This window comes from Corvus cornix, chromosome 4 (genome assembly GCF_000738735.6).
Source record: "Corvus cornix cornix isolate S_Up_H32 chromosome 4, ASM73873v5, whole genome shotgun sequence".
NCBI classification, from domain to species: Eukaryota; Metazoa; Chordata; class Aves; order Passeriformes; family Corvidae; genus Corvus; species Corvus cornix.
In genome coordinates, this window is record NC_046334.1 from 12,118,358 (window position 1) to 12,138,098 (window position 19,741).

General features: G+C 41.8%; 2 protein-coding genes across 4 annotated transcripts in view; one reads left to right on the top strand and one right to left on the bottom strand.

Annotated features, from left to right (window-relative positions):
• Nucleotides 1-13,214, bottom strand: SPARCL1 (SPARC like 1). 2 transcript variants are annotated; one of them, XM_010412050.4, is made up of 11 exons: nucleotides 12,742-13,214; nucleotides 9,512-9,629; nucleotides 9,331-9,384; nucleotides 5,675-6,844; nucleotides 4,901-4,970; nucleotides 4,133-4,260; nucleotides 3,458-3,578; nucleotides 2,554-2,690; nucleotides 1,959-2,107; nucleotides 925-1,073; nucleotides 1-437 (listed from the first exon to the last, which is right to left on the bottom strand). In XM_010412050.4, the coding sequence occupies exons 2-11, from the start codon at nucleotides 9,563-9,565 to the stop codon at nucleotides 409-411; spliced, it is 2,061 nt and encodes a 686-aa protein (XP_010410352.3). In that variant the 5' UTR covers nucleotides 9,566-9,629; nucleotides 12,742-13,214; the 3' UTR covers nucleotides 1-408. The 2 variants fall into 2 exon arrangements, with proteins under 2 accessions (XP_010410352.3, XP_019148755.3); XM_019293210.3 differs by lacking the exon at nucleotides 12,742-13,214 and adding an exon at nucleotides 12,134-12,347.
• The window catches only part of LOC104697337 (dentin matrix acidic phosphoprotein 1), a 20,910-nt gene continuing 11,667 nt past the window's right edge, over nucleotides 10,499-19,741 (top strand). For both annotated transcript variants that reach the window (XM_039551610.1, XM_039551609.1), the window contains exon 1: nucleotides 10,499-10,654. Coding sequence is in view for 1 of the 2 variants with exons in the window: in XM_039551609.1 (XP_039407543.1) it covers nucleotides 10,648-10,654 (7 nt within the window). In the remaining variant the exon portion in view is untranslated. The remainder of the gene's footprint in view (nucleotides 10,655-19,741) is intronic.

The window sequence follows — 19,741 nt, forward strand, 5'->3', positions numbered from 1 at the left end:
TTCCAAGTAGACTTCTATTTTATTTGAGACTTCTCTGCAGAGTGTTAAGCTGACAATACAGTAAATAAAGGAAACAAGTCCCATTTCAGTGTGCAGTAAAATCTACATTCTATAATTCTACTGAGGAGTTTTGTGAACGGCTTAGTCATTGGGTTAGTAGTATTCGTTGGTTCAGAGAGATCATGGGTTCATGTGGGGGAAAACACTGGTTGTTTAGCTATGAACCAATTGAAGTAGTTAAACTTTGCTGCTGCTAATGAATGTAGAAATTTTCTGCACTTTTGTTATTTGATAAGAATTCAGTGAACCTTATTCCACCTTTTTCTTGAAAGCTGTGAAGCTGTTAATTACAAAAGTAAGCAGGATTCACTGATTTTAGTACAGAACTGGGAGTCTGTTCAGCCAGGTTCAGAATAGGAGATTTTCATTTATGTCCTCTGCAACAAAGAAGAAGAAAACATTATTGACATTTTATACCAAAGAGACATTTTTATGCTGTATCACTGTCAATAAGGTGACTGATGCTATGGATGAGCAATCAACTGGCAGAAGTATATGTGTGTTATGACTGGTAAATTGTCATCAGAAGAGCTGAGAGAATTCTGTGAAGCTCTGTGTGTCTGACTTCTGACAAGAATCAGCCTCCACTTAAAATTAGGGACTTGCTAGTAAGTTTTTGAACTCATTTCTTCAGTCTGCTTGTTTGGCCAAATACCTTCTGTCATGTAACTCTTCTGGGATTAACCTGTGCTATGTTGTTAACCCTGCTGACCTTTTGCAGTCTTGTTATTACTGTTCTGTTTTCCTCCCAGCACAGTAGCCATGAGCTTCTACTTACAATTTCTTCGCCTTACATTGAGGTCTGAGTAATTTTCTTGATGGGAACATTCTGTCAGGTGCATCTGCCTATTTTTTTAGGTTTACCTTCCTTAATCCCAAAGCAGTGGCACCATTCCTTCAAAGCGATGAGTTTGTCCTGGTCTCCATCACACTCTTGGAAGAAACGGGTTATGCAGTGTTCCATGGGAACAAGGGAGGCTCTCAAAGGTGCAAGCTCTGAGTGTGTTAATAATCTGAAAGAAAGAGCAGATATGGAGAGCTGCATTTCCTTAATAAATCAGCAGGATTATCAAAGGTGATCTAAGGTAGAAGACAGTAAGAATGGCTTTATCAGAGATGCCCCACTGGATTTTGCTATGGCGCTGCTGTAGTGAATGTGTCCCAGGTCACTATAAAGATATCTAATATCTGATGAACTAAAATGCTTCTGCTGCATGTTTGTTTGCTAAGATCTTTTCTCCTAGAACAAGTATTACTTGTGTAGTAATTACAAGTATTGCAAGGAGCGACTTCCTCACTACTCATCACTTGTGGAGTTCTGCTCTTAATCCTTAGGAGATCAAGCTTGCAAAAGTGCTTAGCTGTGTTCTAAAGCAGTAGGTGTGATTGTCCCTAGGTATTGAAGGTCTGAACTTGGAAATAATGGATCCCATCACTGAGTGATATGACCAAAAGCTTGAAATCTGAGTCACGTTCTCAGAAGCTGGAGGCTTCCTCTGGACTGTGACTGTATCTGCTCATTAAACTGAGAGACCTCTGTGGTGTTAGTTGAAAACTATGGATACCTCACTAGTGGATTTTTGCTGCCAGGGCTCTGTCCTCTGTACTTAGCCTTTTGCTCTTAGCTTCAGTAATAACAGGATTTCTTCCTGGCTGAGAGCATTAGTAGCCATTCAGACACTGTAGAGCTTAGAGTGTACTACATTATCATGCAAGGCAAGAGGATAGCAGGCTCTGACCTAGGACATGACCAGGAAAACAATGAGGGAAAAAGTTCTGTGTTAGAAAGGGGGAGGATACTGGTTTCTATATGTAGAGAATCCTTTGAGGGGTTTAGAAAAGTAAAACAGCCTGAGTTTAATTGGCAAATCAGAACTGAACCACAAATATTTTTTTACCTGTCAACAGGGTGCTGATCAAGCTGGTGAAACTGCCAGTGCACAGGATACACATACATGTGGTAATTTTTCTCAAAGTCGTGCAGGAGCAGCTCAACTGGGTGGTCACCAGCCACAAGGCGCTTGTCATTCTGGTAGATCTTTTTGACCTGAACATAACACAGAAATTGTTATTTTTTGTTTAGGACTGAAGATCTGTCCTGAAGAGAATTATCTGGCAAGAAGGTGTTTGGGAGAAATGAAACTTGATAATAAAATACCACTGAGGAAATGGGTTTTAGTGTTTGTGATCATACACAGCACAAAAAGCTTGCCTCAGGTGGTCCAGGAGATTTTTGTTGCTGTCCGCGTTAACTTTGGCAGTAACTAGAAAGGGAGTGAAATTCTTGTGGCTTAATTGTCAGACTCGGCTTGGTAGCCTTGGCTTGGTAGGAGATTAAACCAGTTTTATCACATCTTCTGTCCTGAGCAAAGCAACTCATGTTTTGCTGTGAAATAAACCATCTCAGAAGTCATCTAATTCGTACCATTTAGTATGAGATGTTCTGGGCTGGTCCATGTAACTGCATGGTTTTGTCTGAAAAGGATTGCTGACCTTATTCCTTTGCTTTTCAGTTAGAATCCCAGAAGTGTTCAGGTCACGTTCATAATACTGGACAAGGATGTTCTTAAGCCAGTCTCGCATCCGGAGGGGAAACTGATCCACTTCATAATCAGTACAGGGCGGGATGTCTGTGCCAAAGAGGAAAGCTTTTGTTAACAAGTCATCTGTTTAATCCCTATTCGAGCATTTCTGAGATTTGGGATCTCACTATCAAATTTCCAGTTAAAATTGACAGAACTGTTAATACATAAAATTGTGAATGCACCTAATGTGTTCAGTTATAAATCTACAGGGTTTTTGTGCACGTGCTTAACCAGTTGTGCAAGACCCAACTTTTATATATCCGGGCAGCTTCTGAGCATAGTTGTGCAGTGGAGCTCTTATCAGTCAGTTGCATGAAAGCAGAATTTTTGACAGCAAAGGAGTATTCTGGCTGGGAAAGCACTTTCCTTCTACCATATGCAGCACGTGAAGAGGTTGGAAATCAGTTCTGGCTTTTAGATCCTGACTTCCGCGTGTGGCATCTAAGTTTGGTTGTTGTTTGTTGGGGTTTTTTTTCCATGGGAGTTAGAGATGGACATTTTCATTTACTAACACTCTGCAAACACTGTTTTTCTGGTCAAGGATTTACAAAATCTTCAGAGGCTGTAGCAACAGGAACATGTAAGACAGTGTAGGGGGAAGATAAGGTCAGCAACAATTGGTGTAAGCACAGGAGAGATGTCTAGGTTTCAGATACTTTTTAAACATGCTTAGGTTCTGGAGGTCTTAATTAGCAGATAATTGATGCACAAGTGGCAAATTACAAGAATAAAGGTAGTTTAGGGCTGGCTGATGGGTTAAGGCTACTGCTTCTTTATACCTAGGTGAATTCTTCACAGAAAAACAAGCTTACATTTGCAGGAGCCCATATAGTCTAGGTGCAGCTGGCGGCCCATTTTTGTCCCTTCCAGTTGACATTTGGTGCCAAAGAGTTGACATATGCCATCGTAAGTCTTGTTATCCGTACCACAAACCTAGAGGAGGAGGGAAAAACAAAACCACCACCCCCACCGCTGTGTTGAGAAAATAAAAGCATCATTAACATGTGGTGAATGCCCATGGGGAGTACACATGATCAGAAGTATTGGAAATATTAGTTGTATGCCCACGTGAGAATTAGTTGTCTGTACTTGCAGGCCCAGTTTTGCAACACCTGAGTTTATTTTAGTGGTTGTAATATAGCCTCTGAGATGCTGTGGGATTATTTCACTCAATATGTGGTAGTACTCAGCACATGCTCTAAACCACAAAGTGGGTACATGAAACTTTTAGCGACAGGGAAAAGCTGCGATCCCTGAGACTGAGTGGAGCAAGTCAGTTGCTGTGTAGTTACATGGGTTCATACTGTTCTCAAGCCATAGTCAGTGTGTTTGGGTGCTTTATACTTAATTTTGCAACTACTGGAATCATTCAAACTCACTTGCATGCTCTTTAGGGTAGAATCATTCTAAATAACAGCAGGGGAATGTTATCTTATGAACACTTTAGGTGGCTTTTCCCAGTCCTGTGCACTGGGTGAAATACTCACATGCTCATAGTCTTTGGTGGGAGGACAAGCAGCAGGATCTTGGCAAATGCAGTGGGGTTTCCCTTGTTTGTCTGCATGGCAGACTTTGCCTCTTTTGCAGTGGAAGTTATGACATGGGTCTAGCAATCCTAGCAGGAAAGAGGGACTGTTACAGGTGATGGGATGAAGCCAAGTGTTTGTCAGGTACTACTGATGGCCAAAGCAAAACACAGCCCAATATTCACCAAGAAATTCAAGTGCATTTTTAAGTTTGTTGAAATGAAGTTGGATCTTGTATTGAATAAAACAAGCCAAACTTTAAATGAGGATTTTTGTGAGGCTTCTAGCAGTCCCAGGTTTGAATTGGATGGGGAAATAATTTTCTCACAAAAAGCTGTTTCTTCTGTAAGGACTAACATTCACTTCCAGCTTCCTTTGGTGAAACATATCCCATCTGTCTTTGCTGAATCAAGCACTGGCATTTGTCCCACTCCTACTTGAATCCAAGCTACTGTTCTGAAACTGAAAACTCTCAGTGCAAGGTAATTCCCATTTCTGTGTAACTGACACAAAAATTTGTGCACTGCCTACAAATGTTTTTCACAAACAAATTACTAAATTCAAGGGAATATGGAAGGGATTCTCTGGGAACACAGGATTAGGCACAAGCACAGTTCAGTCACGTGAAATCCCATGCTGCAAAAGGCAGAAAAGAAATGCAGACCAGCAGATTTCCTAGCTGCAGAGAGCTGGGCGTTACATGACAGCTTTGCTTGGGGCTTATCTTACCAAGGGGAGCCTCCTCATTCCTGTTGCTGACACTTTCCATCTTGCCATGGGAACTGCCTGTAGTCTTAACCTGCACAGTCACAGAGGCATAAGCAGAAAGTTGTGGTGAATCTTGGGAAGAAAAAAAAAATACTTGGACAAAATTTTCTCAGGTCCGAATATAGAGCTGACTGAGGCACAGTTTGCTCTGCTTGAAGCAGAGAGAGGTTGCTATGCAAAATGTGTGAGAAGAGCATAAAGCCTCTGGTAGTATTAACATGCTCTTGTTATTTGGGGAAAAAAATAAGAGTAGGAGGTGGAGAGAGAGAGAAATGGGAGCTCGGTAAGGCCTGAGTTTCTTATAATTATTCTGTGGACTGTAGTCCTGCCTTTCCAAGCTGTTCACTTTTGTGTAGTAGTGTTTAAAATCTTTGTGAGAGAGGAGTGAACAGGCGGTCTTAGTAAGCTGGAGATTGGGTTTCAGGTTTTGTATCTGTGTATCTGCATTTATTTGTGTGTTTCATTACACACCCCATGGGGCTGGAGCTCTTACATGAATGGTGTTCACTTCCCTCCTGGTCCAACTCACGTAAATGCTCTGTGTGCAGTGACACAGCATGAACCAGAGGAATAGTGAATAAAAGGGGAGATGAAACTTCTGCATATTAATAACTTATTACATCTGTTTTTCTCCAACATGTCATTTCAATCATCAAGAATTTAAATTTGGAACTGGTCCCTCTCTCCCTCTCCCCCTTTTTGTAGTATTCCAATTTTATTTTAAAGATAACTTACCTTATCTTCACTGTCCATTGAATTTATGCTCTGAACAGAGCTACTCATTTTCAGTTGTTGCTTGTTGTCAGAATTAGGTGGCTCATGATCATAATCATCTTGTTCAGAGTGAGCAAGGTCTTTAATCTTGGCAATTTGGTAATCCTCAGTCTCTCTATGAACTGCAGTGTTATCTTCAGTGGTTCCATCCCCTTCAGGCTCGGTACTGATGCTCTCCTGGTCATTACTCTGGATTCTCTCCTCTTCCTCATAGGCTGCTTCTTTCCAGGTGTTGCTGAGATACTCCTCACCATCAATGTCACCACTGTCATGACCATCATCATCATTACGGTCTTCCTTATCTCGTATTTTCACCACTGTGTCATGGTCACTCGGATAGTTCACTTGAATATTGTCTTTTCTCTCTTGACTTTGCTGTTTGCCATCCTGATCGTCATTATGGTTTTTTTGAGAGAGGGGGATTTCTTCTTTATAGGACTTCTTCTGGCTGTTCTCCCTCTCTTCTTCCTCTAGGTCAAATTTCTCTCTATGTCTCTTGGTTTTCCGGGTTGCTTGGCTGGAATCTCTCAGGAGTTCATCTGATTGCATGCTGTTCTCATGTTGCTGTCTTTTGTATCGGTCACCTTGATGTGTCTGGTGGCCTTTGTGCTTTTTGTCTCTGTAATCAGTGTCTTCACCCCATTCCTCGTCCTCTTCTTCCATACTTGCCTCTTCATCGCTTTCACTGTTTCTTTCAGGCAGGCCAACAGCATTTTTGTTATATTTCCACATGTTATGCTCATGATGAAGGCTGAAATCACCCACTAGGTGTTCTGCATGGCCTGCAAGGTGTCGGTTTGCCGTGTTCCCATGTTTCTCATGCTTCCTGAGCTGGTCATGCTCAGAGCTGGACTGTTCTCTGCCGCTGCTCCCAGAGTCACTGTCCTGGTTATCAGAAGCCAAACCTGGTTTATTGTGCAGTGCAAGGAAATCAATGCTTTTCAGGCTGTTTTTCACTTGATGCTCGCTCCCAGTTCTTCCTTGTTTCCTAATGGTCTGGGGCTCATCCCTGTATTCAGTGCCTGGTACTGATACCGCTGGTTTTAAGCTTCTGTGACTGGGCAGAAAATCACCTTTGTCTAAATACCCTGTGTTCTCTTCCTTTGAGGCTTCAGGGTGAATATATTCACTCTTTAAAAAAATTTTAAAAAATAACAAGGAGATTAATAAATCTTAGGTTTTATTTGAAGTTGATGCAGTGTTATTTTTGCCTTGTATTGCAAAGCATAGCATGCTTTATTTGTTTCTTTGTATGTGCTCTTCGTAAACTAGCCCAGAGCACGAAATTCACTGCTGATGTCCCTTCTCTTTCTCAGCAAATCTGTTTATCTGTCCCTTCTTTTAGTGCTGGAGTTTCTGGAGAGGTCTATACAACTCTGTTTCAGAGACAGGTGCATATGGGTGTCTTGTGAAATCTCAAAATGCTTAATTAGTTGTTTAGTCATAACTCCAGGCGCTTGTAGGCTGCAGTAATTATCACTTACCTCAGAGAAGGGGGAGGTGAAACATAACTTCCTACACAGATAAGGGAAAAATAAGGGACCTGGGAAAAGAGGAGCAGGGGAAGAGAGGGCACCTTTCACAAGGTGTCGTGATAGTAATTCCTGAGGAGTGCCCTGCATTGATTTCATAATCCATATATTCATCTACTTTGAGTCTGATACATCATTGCTTCCTGGCTGAACTCACCAGGAACTATTGTGTGTGGTGACAATCGCTGTATCATAAGATCAACAATAGATGTTTGAGTGCCTTTTTTTTTCTTATTCTGTCAAGCCAATAGCAAAACTATTACCTTCGGTAGAAAGGATTCAAATGCTTGAGAAGAAAGCAGGTACTAAAATGACTGTCAGGTCTTGCCTCAGCAATTACCTTTCTGCTGCTGTGTGTACTTCTGAACAACACCTCTGCATGTTTGGTGTTGCTTATTGCTTACAGCAATATAGCACCTGGTGCTGATTTTTCTTAAAGCTTTTGGGGGGTTTAATTTGGGAAGAATGGTCCTTCTCAGCACCCAAGTTGCTGGAATAGCTTTTCCTTTAGTTTAGGCAGTCTTATGACTGCTTGGAAACAAACACTCCGCTCACAAATACTTATACAATTTTTTTTTTTTTAAAGGTAGGATTGGAAGTATTAATTAGGTTCTTGTAGATCAGCCACATCCTATTTCCTGTCAAAGGAATGTCAAAGTGGTATCTTAATGTTTTGCATGTTGCTTGGTGTCCTTGCTGATGTGGGAATAGTACTGGAAAATATATTCACTGTATCTGTTCCAACTGATCTAACTTTTTCAAGGGAAGATCCTATGTTTGCTCAAATCTAACAGAAATTCAGGGTGGAGCTTTTCCAAAGCTCTACAGATTCAGAAGACACAAGGCCAAACAGTCTTTAAGATTGTCTGTTGTGGGTGCCTGTGTTTGAAGCAGCAGTCTGAGAAAGATTTGGCTCATGTCTTGACAGGAAGCCTTGTCCTGCACCTGTTCTGCAGAGATGTGCCTGGAGATGGCTTCCAGATGCTGCTTTCTGTTATACCTGGATAAAATCAGCTCTTAGGAACTTGGGTGCTCATGAAGGAACTTGGGCAAATTTCAGTCACTATCTGTGATTAGACACTGTGGGGGAGAACTGGCCTTTGATAGATGATACACACGCTTGGAACTGATGATTCATGGGCTATTGCAAGGTCTTGTTTCGATGCAAGTGTCTTCTGTGTGTTATTTCTGGTAGACAGCTGTGGGCTACAAAGTGATGTTTATACCATTTCTTCAGCTGGGTAGTTCATTAGGAAAAGTTAATTTTTTGTTTTTCATAGTGCAGAGCACCATCTGGATTGATATGAAATGTATCTGGAAGGCTCTACAGAGTGGGATATTGTTTATAATTAAAAATAACAAAAAGGTTAGGATAACAGTTGGGATTTTGAATCTCTTACCACAGAGCATGACCTGAGTTTAGTAGTTCTGACACATCCAATGGCTTGGAGCCAAGATCCATTGTGTCTGAGCCACAAAGGCTCACCAGAAGAGTGCAATAAAAAGGCATTTTAATTTGGGTCAGCTGTGAATGCAAAACTGTGGGCTCTGTCATTAGCACACATATGTGGCATAGGGAGGGCTGGTGAAATCCTCTGTCTCATTGCCATCAGGGCATCTGGCTCGTCAGCCACAGAGTGCTCTGCCAGCACAAGCTGTGTCTAATGCTCTGCACTGTGAATAATGAAACATACAGTGGCTAAAATTCTTATATGTTTGAGACTGCATGTGATCACCTGGTGTGATAAATTGAGGATGTCATCCTCCTCCTGTACTGGAGCTGTTTGTACCACAGTTTGACTGTAACTGGAGCTTATTGCTTGTACAAATATGGGTAATGATGATATGTGGGGATTAATTTAAGGTAATTTTGTCAATAAGTGAAACTTCCATTTTGCTTTAGATTTTGTCCTGTTTGCAATCATTTAATATGCAAGGCATGAGATACTTGGCACTAATTCTTGGGGTGAGAGGGCCTAAAGTTTTTTAACATAAATCAATTTGCCAACCAGTGTGTATGTGCTAATGTGTTTTTATATTTGAGATGAATAATGTTACTTCCTATTTAAAGAACATGAAGAGTACCTTTTCTGGAGTCTTCTGTCTGTGAGTTCTGAGCTTGTGGTTTACAGGATGGGTCTGAAAAAGACAAATATATGAATATCTGCATGTCCATAAAAATCTTGTACAGGTCAGTGGGATAACATAGAATGTTCTCAGAATGGGAAATTAAGTGCCTGGTAATAGTAGCATGATGAGGACTTACTGAAATAGCAAAAATTGGTCCTACAAGACAAATGAAGAGAGCTACAGCCTTCATGCTTTCCAGATGTCGTAGAGGACAACAGTTAATGGTACAGGGGTAAGGCTTAGAAGTTTCCTTTCTGCAAGAAACATGAAAACAAAACAAGTTAGGATTTGGTATAATGACCTAGAAATGACTGATGGAAGCAATGCAGTGGCTGCCGTAACTTGTTTAGTCTGGAGACCCACAAAATTGCCATGCAGTGTCCTGTAAACTCAGATGTTACACCAGCTTAACTGGAGGACACTTTGGTCTCAGTTCTTTGACAGGGATTAAGCTGTAGGCTGCACTCACAAACTCCAGTGGGTGTTACTGAAAGGCAGAGTTGTGACATCGGTTGAGTATTTAAATGCTTACAAATACTTGTGAGTATTTATCCACTCCTCTGAGATACCACCTTGTGAAAAATGCCTCTATTTTATTGAACTCTGAGGCAGTGTCTGCTTGTGGCATCTCTATGGCTGAGGTGTCTCCTGGCTGCTCCCCTCTGTGTCTGGTAGGAAGAATTAAGTGGTGAAGTTCTGCTCAGCAGGTCTCCAAGCTCAGAAGGTCTGCCCAGGCTGCTTGAAGAATGGGTGTAGTCCTGCTTTGGATGCAGTCCTGCTTCTGTGTTTTCTCAGCAATTGTCACCCAAAGTGACAATTTGGAAGATCCTTTGAGAAGGAAGATCTTTTGGAAGATCCCTCTGTTAAACATTGTTTAATGTCATCATCTTTCAGTTAATGAGGATCAAAATACTCATTAGCGGGGCATATCTAGTATGCAATCCATTTTTTCTTGCAGTTAGCTCATTCAGTCTCCAAACTACCTCTTGAATAATTATCTATTATCTCTTTGGCATTCACAGTTAGTTGTCTAAGATGTTTTCAGAGGGAAAGGCAGAATACAACAAAAGCCATTAATGAGCATACGCAAAATGCCTCACTGGGCTGGGTATGGGCAGTCAGTTCAGATCAAGGCAAGTGTTGTTAGACTGAGGGTTATGCAGGCAACTTCTCAGAAATGCAGGGAAACAATCCAATTTCATGTAAAGCCCTAAAAACTGTGTACTGTGCTTTTTGAAGGCCTGGCAAGTGACTGAGGAAAGAAGGATCTGAATGTCAGGTAGGCTTGATTTCTGTTTTTTTCTGTTCCTGGTGAGCAACACAGATCTGGGCATGTCACTTAACTGAGTTTCCTTTGTAAAAACTCCCATTTGTCATATTTGTTTTGGTGAACTAGTTTAAGAGTTATGAATGAAAAGTTCTGCATGTTGTATTTTATTTATAATTGCAGTTTTCTAATTTGGCTTGTGTCTCTGTCTGTAAAAGTTGCCTCTCCTGCCTTTGTCCAAATAATGAAAAAACAGTTGGAACAAATCTGAGCTAAGGTGACAGGACAGGGCTTTTGTATTTTCTTTTCTTAGTAGTAGCAAGCCCACAGCAGCCCACAGGAAGCACAAGTCTTGAATAAGTATTGAATTATTAGGGAAGCCTGACCACACTGAATGAAGTGTTATATAATGCATTGTGAGATTTTTTTTTCTTTATTTTACACTGAAATCTTAAGTGGGAAGACACTTCATTCTTGCTTTAATTTCCAAATATGTCCTAAGGAAGAGAATTCTTAAAAGCAAGCTTTTGTAACATATGAGTTTACTAGAACCATCAGAGAGGAGCAATTACACAAGAAGCTATTTTTAAAAGCAGGGAGACATCTCCCTGGGAAAATGAAGTCATTATACTCTGCAGGAGAATCTGTAGGAAAACTTAGCCAAAATGCGAATAGGAAATTTTCTTGAGTATGGTGGGGGTTTTGACCAAGAAATGAGGAATTTAACAATACTTCAACATGGGTTATTGAGCAAGCAATGCTAACTAGGAGTACTGGGTTTGCATGACAAGGTTTTGGTGGCAGGAGGCTACCGGGCTGCCATTCTAATAGTGTCAACAGTCACTTGAAATACTCATCAATGACATGATTTTTTAGTAAAAACATAAGTGTGATACTCTTAAATTACAACTGGTACAGCACATTCCTGTTTGTAGGTCTGTTTCAGAAGCCCCTGTGAGAGCATGAGTACATTATACACGTAGAAGCTGGTTTATGTGCATACACACATACAACTAAAAGGCAGAGTTTGAGGCAGGTATCTGATCTGAGTAAAAGAAGAGATCACAATAAGAAAATAAATATTAAAGCATAAAACTATTTCACTCATTCTCTACCAGCAAATAGCAGCTAATGAGACTTTATCCCTCTGATGCTGCCAGTTTTACAGCTGCAAAAGCCATCAGGCATAAGTCCTTGATGGCTGAGTGCAAACAAATCAAAACCAAACCAAGAGTATTTCAGGACATCTTAAAACAATTTTTAAACAAACTTTTTAAAACAATTTTTAAACAAAAATTCACATTAACTTAATGTTAATTGTTTAATCTCTTACGTTTCCCTTCTACCATTTCATTCTATTTTCTACTTGTTTAGATCTGAGTTTTTACAGTTTTGGGATTCTTTTTACCCAGAGCTCTCTGTAATTTAAGATCAGATCAAGTCAAAATGAGCTGCTTTGATTTAATTTGAGGAGAGGAAAATGAGACTTACTTATTAGGCAGAATTATTTTGGTATTAGTTGGTGGGTTTTGTCCTCTCCCAGAATCTGCATTTCTTTCAGGGGCTCCCTGTTTGGTACATGTTTTCACTAGCTCTACTAACACATTTCTGAAAGGCTCCTCCAAGACCAGCCAGAGTTTCTCTCTCTCTTCTCCAATATGAGAAAAAAAGGATGAATCAGGTTTTTTGGCCTTGTCTCTCGGACTAAGGTTCCTAAACTGGTATTTCAAGAGATTGTTGAAGTGTTGGGAAATTAGGTTGCACTGTGGCTTTCAGCTGGAGCAAAGTTCCAAAGGAGGTGTGTACTTTTCTTGGCTCGTTGGCCATAATGCTTTATTGTTTTGCAAGATAACTGGAAAAATAATTATCCCAGTAGTAAGATAAGGGTTGTCTTCCTCAACACAGTAACTACACAGTGTTTTCTCTTACAAAGGACACTTCTTTCTGTTCTAGACAGAAACATCTGAAATGTGTTATCCTTAAAATAGATGATACTGTATGAAAGCTTCAGCTATTTTGCAGTAAGTGGGAAAAAAAATGCAGAGGGTTAGATACAAAGCATTCTAAATTTTTAATTAATAATAAAGAAGAAACAGTACCATATCAGTAGAAGAGGTGCTCCTTCTTGGCCTGCCACTGATGTACTGGAAATCCTTGAGCCTTGCAAAATGTTGCTGCTTTTCCTGAGATGTACTTGGTGTCTGAAACAGACCCTCTCAGCAGATGCCTTCTGCTGCAAGCTTCAGTGAAGGAAGATGGTACTCTTTGGGTCTTGGTGGAACAAGGAATCCTAGGCTTCCATGGGATGAGGTGGGGGCAATGGGCTAGTGGAATTCTGCTGGATTAATTGAATCAGAAAGACAATTTAGTGCTCATGGGCTGCGGGCCAGTGGAGCTCAGTGGCTGTGTGGGAAGGACATATTTAGTTTTGTGCAGGGAGGGGAGCCAAAGGGAGCGGGTGCAAGAGTTCCTGCTGCATCAGCTGCTCCCAGAAGAGCTGAACTAAGGGATCTGCTGGGGCAGCCACACTGTGGGCCCGGGGAAAGTGGAGCACAGGGCATGCCAGTCCCTGCTAAACTGCCCACTGTTGTTTCAGTATGCTGCATATGGTGTGTGTAAGCCTGCAAAAAGGTAGAAACTCTGAATTAAATATGTAAAACCCAGTATTGGTTGGAGACTCTTGCATAACTCTGAGGAGTTTGCTATTTGGAAGCTGTTGCCATGGCTGTGTTGCCTGTCTGCCATAGCGACGGCGCAGAGCGAGCTGGTGAGGAGTGTGGAAACCTCTGTGAGCCTCTGCAGCAGAGCCTTTGTGGCTTTTGGTTCTGCAAACGTTAATGAGTTTGTTCTTTATTTTTTTCTCATCTCATTATTCCATAAAATGTTCCACCTGAACTGGAATACTTTCTGGGAGGTTGTCCAGAAATAGTGGGGGGGGATGCACCAATGTAAGAGCAGAGGCACTTCCAGCTTCAAATTCCCCATTCTGCCAATATCCTCTCTTCCTAAGGAGGACACTTTACATATTGTGTTGACATGACTGAAAGAGAGGTTGAAGCAAAATGAAATGAAGTGTGTGAATGGTAAGAACTGTAATGCAAATGCTGAAAATTCAGTCACTTTAGATAATATTTTAATATGATTCTTTTTAAAGTTTCAGTTTTAGTGGCTTCTGCTCTTTTCACCCAAAAAGGTAATAGACATTGGGTGTTGATTAGACAAGATGCAGTGAGAAATGTACAAAAATTGACCATGTTTTATGTGGCCAACTGTGAAGTTCATCGTTAATTTAAAAAAACAAGAAAAAAAGAGCCTGAAATCACAGCTGAGCCCTCATTCTGTAGACCAAGCAGAAAAAAACCCCTTTGACAAAAGCCCATGAGAAATTCTTTAAATCCTTTCCCCTTTTATCTCTGCTTCTCTGCCTGGAAACTAATTCATGCCTATTGGAGTTGAAATTGTGCTGGTCTGTCAGCCAGACAGTGTCTGAAAGGAGTGGGGATATGTCAGAACTTCCCGTTTGTTTTTTCTTTTGTTGTGCATGCTGAAAAGATGATTGCTTTTATCTATTCAAAACTTTGTTGAGTGCTGTGCTGTACCATCAGATTAGCTTTACTGGGTTATCAAAGATTAAGTGGCTCTCCCGTGATTTTTCAATATTCCAGATAGGGATGGACTCTCAGCTGATAGAAGAAAACTGTTCAGGTGGCTCCCCAGAAATTAGGACAAGTACACCAATGTTAATTTTAAGGTAGCTAAATATTAACTCTTTTTGTCATAAGATTTTCTGATAATGACTATTAACGTTGCCTTGAAGTTCTTAGTTCACAAAAAAACGGCCCCAGACTGTGAAGAACTGTGCAGAAACTTGAAGCAGAAATTTGTAGGTATTTGAGGGTTATTACTGGAAAACTGTATGTGATTTGTAGGCTTTGCCTGTTTCTGTGTTTAAACAGCTTTCTTGGGACTTACAGGGAAGGGGGGAGGAAATGTTTGGGTTTTGAGGACACTGAGGGATTATACATTGTTTAGCAGAGCTGTTACATATTTATTGAATATTTCATTAAACAATATTTTCTAGCTTCACGTTTGATGACAAAATGCTTCAGTTGAGAAGATCTCTGGTTGTTTTCCTATGTCTCCAGGAGGCTTGAGCTTGACTTGGGGCCATCAGTCCTAGTGCTCCAGTCCTCAGCCAGCCCCAGTGTGCCAGGCTGTATGCTTTTTGGAAACATTTTCAGTGGCGGATTAGTAGTTCTGTTACCAGAAAGAGGTGCTGTGCCATCAAGATAAAGCATGGGGGGAAGAGGGTAGCCAAGTAGTTGCTGAGCTAAGTGAAAGGGAGGATATGCAGCAAACAATAGAGAAAGATTAAACACAGAAGAAAGAAGACAGATGAGTACAGGGCGGTGAAAAAATTTGCTGTATCTGTCTCACTGTGACAGCTGCTAAATAGACACTTTAAACAGGACACTTTAAACAAAGGAAGAAGAGCAAAACCTCAGAGAATTTTGCGTTACATTTATTCATATGCCTGTCTTGCATTGTGTTCTCTGGCAGCAAAGATCTGTGGGTCTGACAGACTGTGGGGGAGATGGAGTTAGGCTCAAAAGATACTTGTTTTTATTGGAGCTGTCAGCACCTCTGCATGCTCAGTCCAGCCAGAGGGTTCAGGTCTCTGCCCACAAGAGAGTGGTGTTGAGCCATCCACTTCCAGACCATGTACCAGGGTTCAGCTTACAGGCTTTAAAAATGTAAGGTAAATTTTGACCTTGGTGCTCATTCTGATTTACAAATAAAGTTTGACTGGTCCATCAAATATGCTTTACCCCAAAATGAAAATGCGTAAGCAAGTTGGAACTCAAGTGTTTTAGTGTAGATAAAGAAACTGTGCACCTATACTGGGTATTATATCAATGATATAATACCTAGCTATGTATCTATGCTTTTTCTCCTTTTACTACAGAGGGAAAAAAAGAGCAAAAAGAACCACAAAACAACAGGCAGATGTGAAACTGAGTCTGACTGCAGTCAGTGCTGATGTGTGTGTGCTGTGCAGTCCCAGGTGGTGAAGATCACAGTCTGCCAGGTGGTGTTGAGAGGGCTCTAAGCACATCCCTGGTTGCCTCTTAGCCATTAACAGCTGATCAGGGAATTTAGGGAAGTCTTGGTGTAACTTCCTTAACAAAAGGTGCATCTGAAGCCTTTGATGAGCCTGTGAAATGGTCTTCATTTAGATAACTGTATAAATTATTTAGATTCTCAAAAGATCACAGCCTGTAGCTACTCCTACTGGAAATGTTGGCAAGTACTGCTTGTCCTTTCCTACTGGAAATAATTGATAGGGTTCATGTGGACTACAGAGGCATTTCATGGGGAGTTCAGTTTTCTTGAGAAAGGTAGAAAAACTGGTTGGAGACAGTGCTGGGAATAGGAGGGAGCTGGTGCCTCTGACCAGCTCTGTTCAGTTGTGCCACACCAAAGGAATACTGGGGGTTGGGGGGCCTTCTGTGCCTAATTTGGGGGGAGGCAGGAGAATATCAGTTGTAGCTCTTTAGGTATCTTATGATAGAGATTCTGATCAGGAAGTTTGCCCAAGTATTTTTGCATGCATACCTACTGAAAATAAACCACTGATAATTATAGTAAATACAATATATAGGTGTGTACATATTCAAATATATGTCATAACCTCTGGACTAAGTAATATTAATGCATTACTGCTTTCTTCTTTCCTCAAAAGGAAGAAAACTTGACTGCCTTCTGGAGGCTCTTTGTGCTGAATTTGGAGTGAAGTTTTTATACTCTGAAAAACAAAATTTTGGCACAGCTTTTTTGACACTAAAGGCTGCCCTCCTCAATTAGATACCAGCAATGCCTGGAGTCCTTTCGAGACTAGCAAGCATTTCTGGAGCAAAATAATAAATGCATATGAGCTGCGGCTGAGTATATTGAAACTGAGTTATCTCCCAAGAGGTTTTTAGTGAAAAATCTCAACAAAGTGTAGCTTATCATTAAATACATTTAAAAAATCACAGAGACACAAAGTTAAAACTCTTCCTATGTGACCTTTTTGGCCTGTTACTTGGCCAGTTCTGCATCTAAAAACAGGTTCCCTTGAATACAGATGTGGTTGCACAGTTTATCTTTTGCTCTAACCCAGGAGCCCCCCATCATCAGCGTTTTATTCCATACAGCACTAGTTCTGTCTAGTTGCACATCACAATTCCTTTGCTTTATTACACTTCAGCAATCTCAGCTAGTCAAAACTCTATTGTGGCTTTTTATTTCTTGTTCTGCATTAAATGCTGTACTGGATGTAAATCTGCCTGTGATTTTCATGATGCCTGGGAAGACAAGAAGTGCCAGGCAGGACTCCTGTTGCCTGGATGTATGGAATGAGCCTCACTTCTGGCATGCGGGAAGTGACTCCAAATGGGGCCAAGGCTCCGGCATGGCTGCCCCTGTGCTGCTGCTATATCAGGCTTTGTCTGTGACGCAGTCAGGGTGTTAGAGACTCTCATCCTGTCTCCTGAGAGCTGCTGCTCTGGGCTGTGTCATGCTTGACCACAGTGCCTGCATAGGTTGAAATTAAATGTTTAAAAAGGAGGGAGAGAAATAAACATCTTGCCCAGCCGGGGAACATTTGAGTCCCGTTGGGGAGGAGCTATTTTAAAGCTCAGACTGAGGGATGGCTATTTTTGCCCGTCAGCCAGACAGACTCAGCTAATGGTCTATATTATTCAAACCCTTTTCTTAACCAAATTCTTAAAAAGAGGAAGGAAGAAAGAGCAGGAAGAGTCCTTAAGCCAGCAAGAGGTAGACATGGCTCAAACATGAAGAGATCTTACCTGTACCCTTCTGTTCTGCAGAGATGTGCTTTATTTTTATTGTTCATATGTGCATTTGCTTTAATAATGAGGCAAAGAGATGAAGTTCAGTGTGAGGATTTTAAGAGCAATTCTACTGAAAACACTTGTGTTGTACAAGTTGTACAATCTCCACGTGTGTCTCAAGAGGAGGTGGTTATTTCACTTAATCATTTCAGACACACACTGCGGCCAGAGGCTTTCACGGATGTGTAACACAGCAGGGACTACTCATTGGGGCTCATCTTCCTAATTTCTGATGTTCTTGCCTTAAAACTGCCTGTGTAGATGGAATTAAATCTTAGGGCAGGGGGAAAAACAAGTTTTATATTATGGATGGGTGCCATTTCATTGCATTTCCAACCTGACTGCCACGCGAAGCGGCTCTGCAGACATTTGGGATCACCATGAAGTAAATATAAGTGGGGAAAAAAGCCAGGTTCACTTGTGATGGGGAATCTGATGTAAAAAGCACATTGAGAATCACAAAAGAGTTTGTCAAGGCTGTTTATTTAGTATGTGCTGTGATCTTTGGTGATGTCAGAAGGGCAATGAAGCTGGTGAAGGGTCTGGAGCACAAGTCTGATGAGGAATGGCTGAGGGAGCTGAGGTTGTTTAGCCTGGAGAAGAGCAGGCTCAAGGGGAACCTTATCACTCTCTACAGCTGCCAGAAAGGAGGCTGTAGCCAGGTGGGGGTTGGTCTCTTCTCCCAGGCAACCAACAACAGGACAAGAGGACACAGCCTCAAGCTGTGCCAGGGGAGGTTTAGGTTGGAAATTAGGAAGAATTTCTTCACAAGAAAGGATGATTGGACATTGGAATGGGCTGCCCAGGGAGGTGGTGGAGTCACCATCGCTGGGGCTGTTTATGGAAAGACTGGACGTGGCACTCAGTGGTCTGGTTGACGAGGTGGTGTTTGGCCATGGGTTGGACACAATGATCTCTGAGGTCTTTTCCAACCTAAATGATTCTGTGATTCTGTGACAAGCAGCAAAGCCTTTGTCCATAAGGAGACATAAGGATTGTGCAACATTGTAGTTAATGTTCCTTGTTGTTTCAGGAACAGCATGGTCTTAGCATGGAGGGTCACCCTCTCCTGTCATGGTCCTGGTTCTCCTGGTATTCCATATAGTGTGTCAGTGACTTATTTCAGCTCTAATGCTGGCTCTGTCTTGCTCAGAAATCAGCGAAACCCAAGTGTGATTTTGTAGAGCTAAACCAACCCATCCTGCTCCTGGGCCTGTCTTACCCTGCCTCCAAGCCAGCATTTCAGGGAGCTTCCCTTGCTCCTGGGAGCTTGGGGACAGCAGCTCTCAGGGCATTTTGGCTTGGCTAAGGGCAGCTAGGCATTTCCCTGAAGCAGGTAGCTGCTCTTAGGATTTGCAGGGCACAGGAGGGTTTTGGTCCCCAGCTTCTGCCCTGGGTGACTGCTCCCCTCTTCCCTCAGGTTTTTCCACTTGCTGCATGCATCCTCAACTTTGTGCAACTGCCTGTTCCTCAAATAGAAATAAATACCGAGGAGGGTGTGTTATTGATGCCAGCACGAAGGTCAGGCTCCTATCAAACCTGCCATCTGCGTGTGTGATGTCTTGCAGCCTCTCACAAGACAAAGACGAGGCTGGGGGTGGGTGGGTGTAATGTCTGCAGTGTCTGCTGTTCGGCCAGCCAGGAGTTTAAAAATACCACTTGTGAATGACCTGATGGGAGCAGTTTTAGAAGGCAATCCACGCCCAGCACGTTTCAGTTTTCTGATGGGAAAGGAATTTGAAGAGATGTTTATTTCAAAACAAAATTTACTAAACAAGAAGGGAACAGGACACTGAGGGGAGATAAATATCACTGGTAGGGTGGCTGGTGGCTTTCACTGCAGTCCCAATGCCTGTTTGGGGTCACTCAGGGCACTGGATTTCTACTGGGGAGAGGGGAGCAAAGGGGCAATGAGATGGGTGAGCTGGAAGGGCAATAAGCAGGATGCTGCCCTGCTTTCCAGGGGGTGGCAGGGACCTTCTGTCAGGAAGGGAGGAGTGAGGAGAGAGAAGCACTCTTGCTGTAAGATACCCCTCGTTTCTTGTTCCCCAGCACCAGAAACTCAGAAGGCATTTACATGAGCTCATTTCCTCTTTAGGCAAAGGTTTGGGTTTAGAGAAAGCTTGATGTAGTTGAGCTGGTTTAAGATTTGTGTCTCATCCTCAGTGAACTCCTTGGATTTTTATAGAGATCCATCTCACAT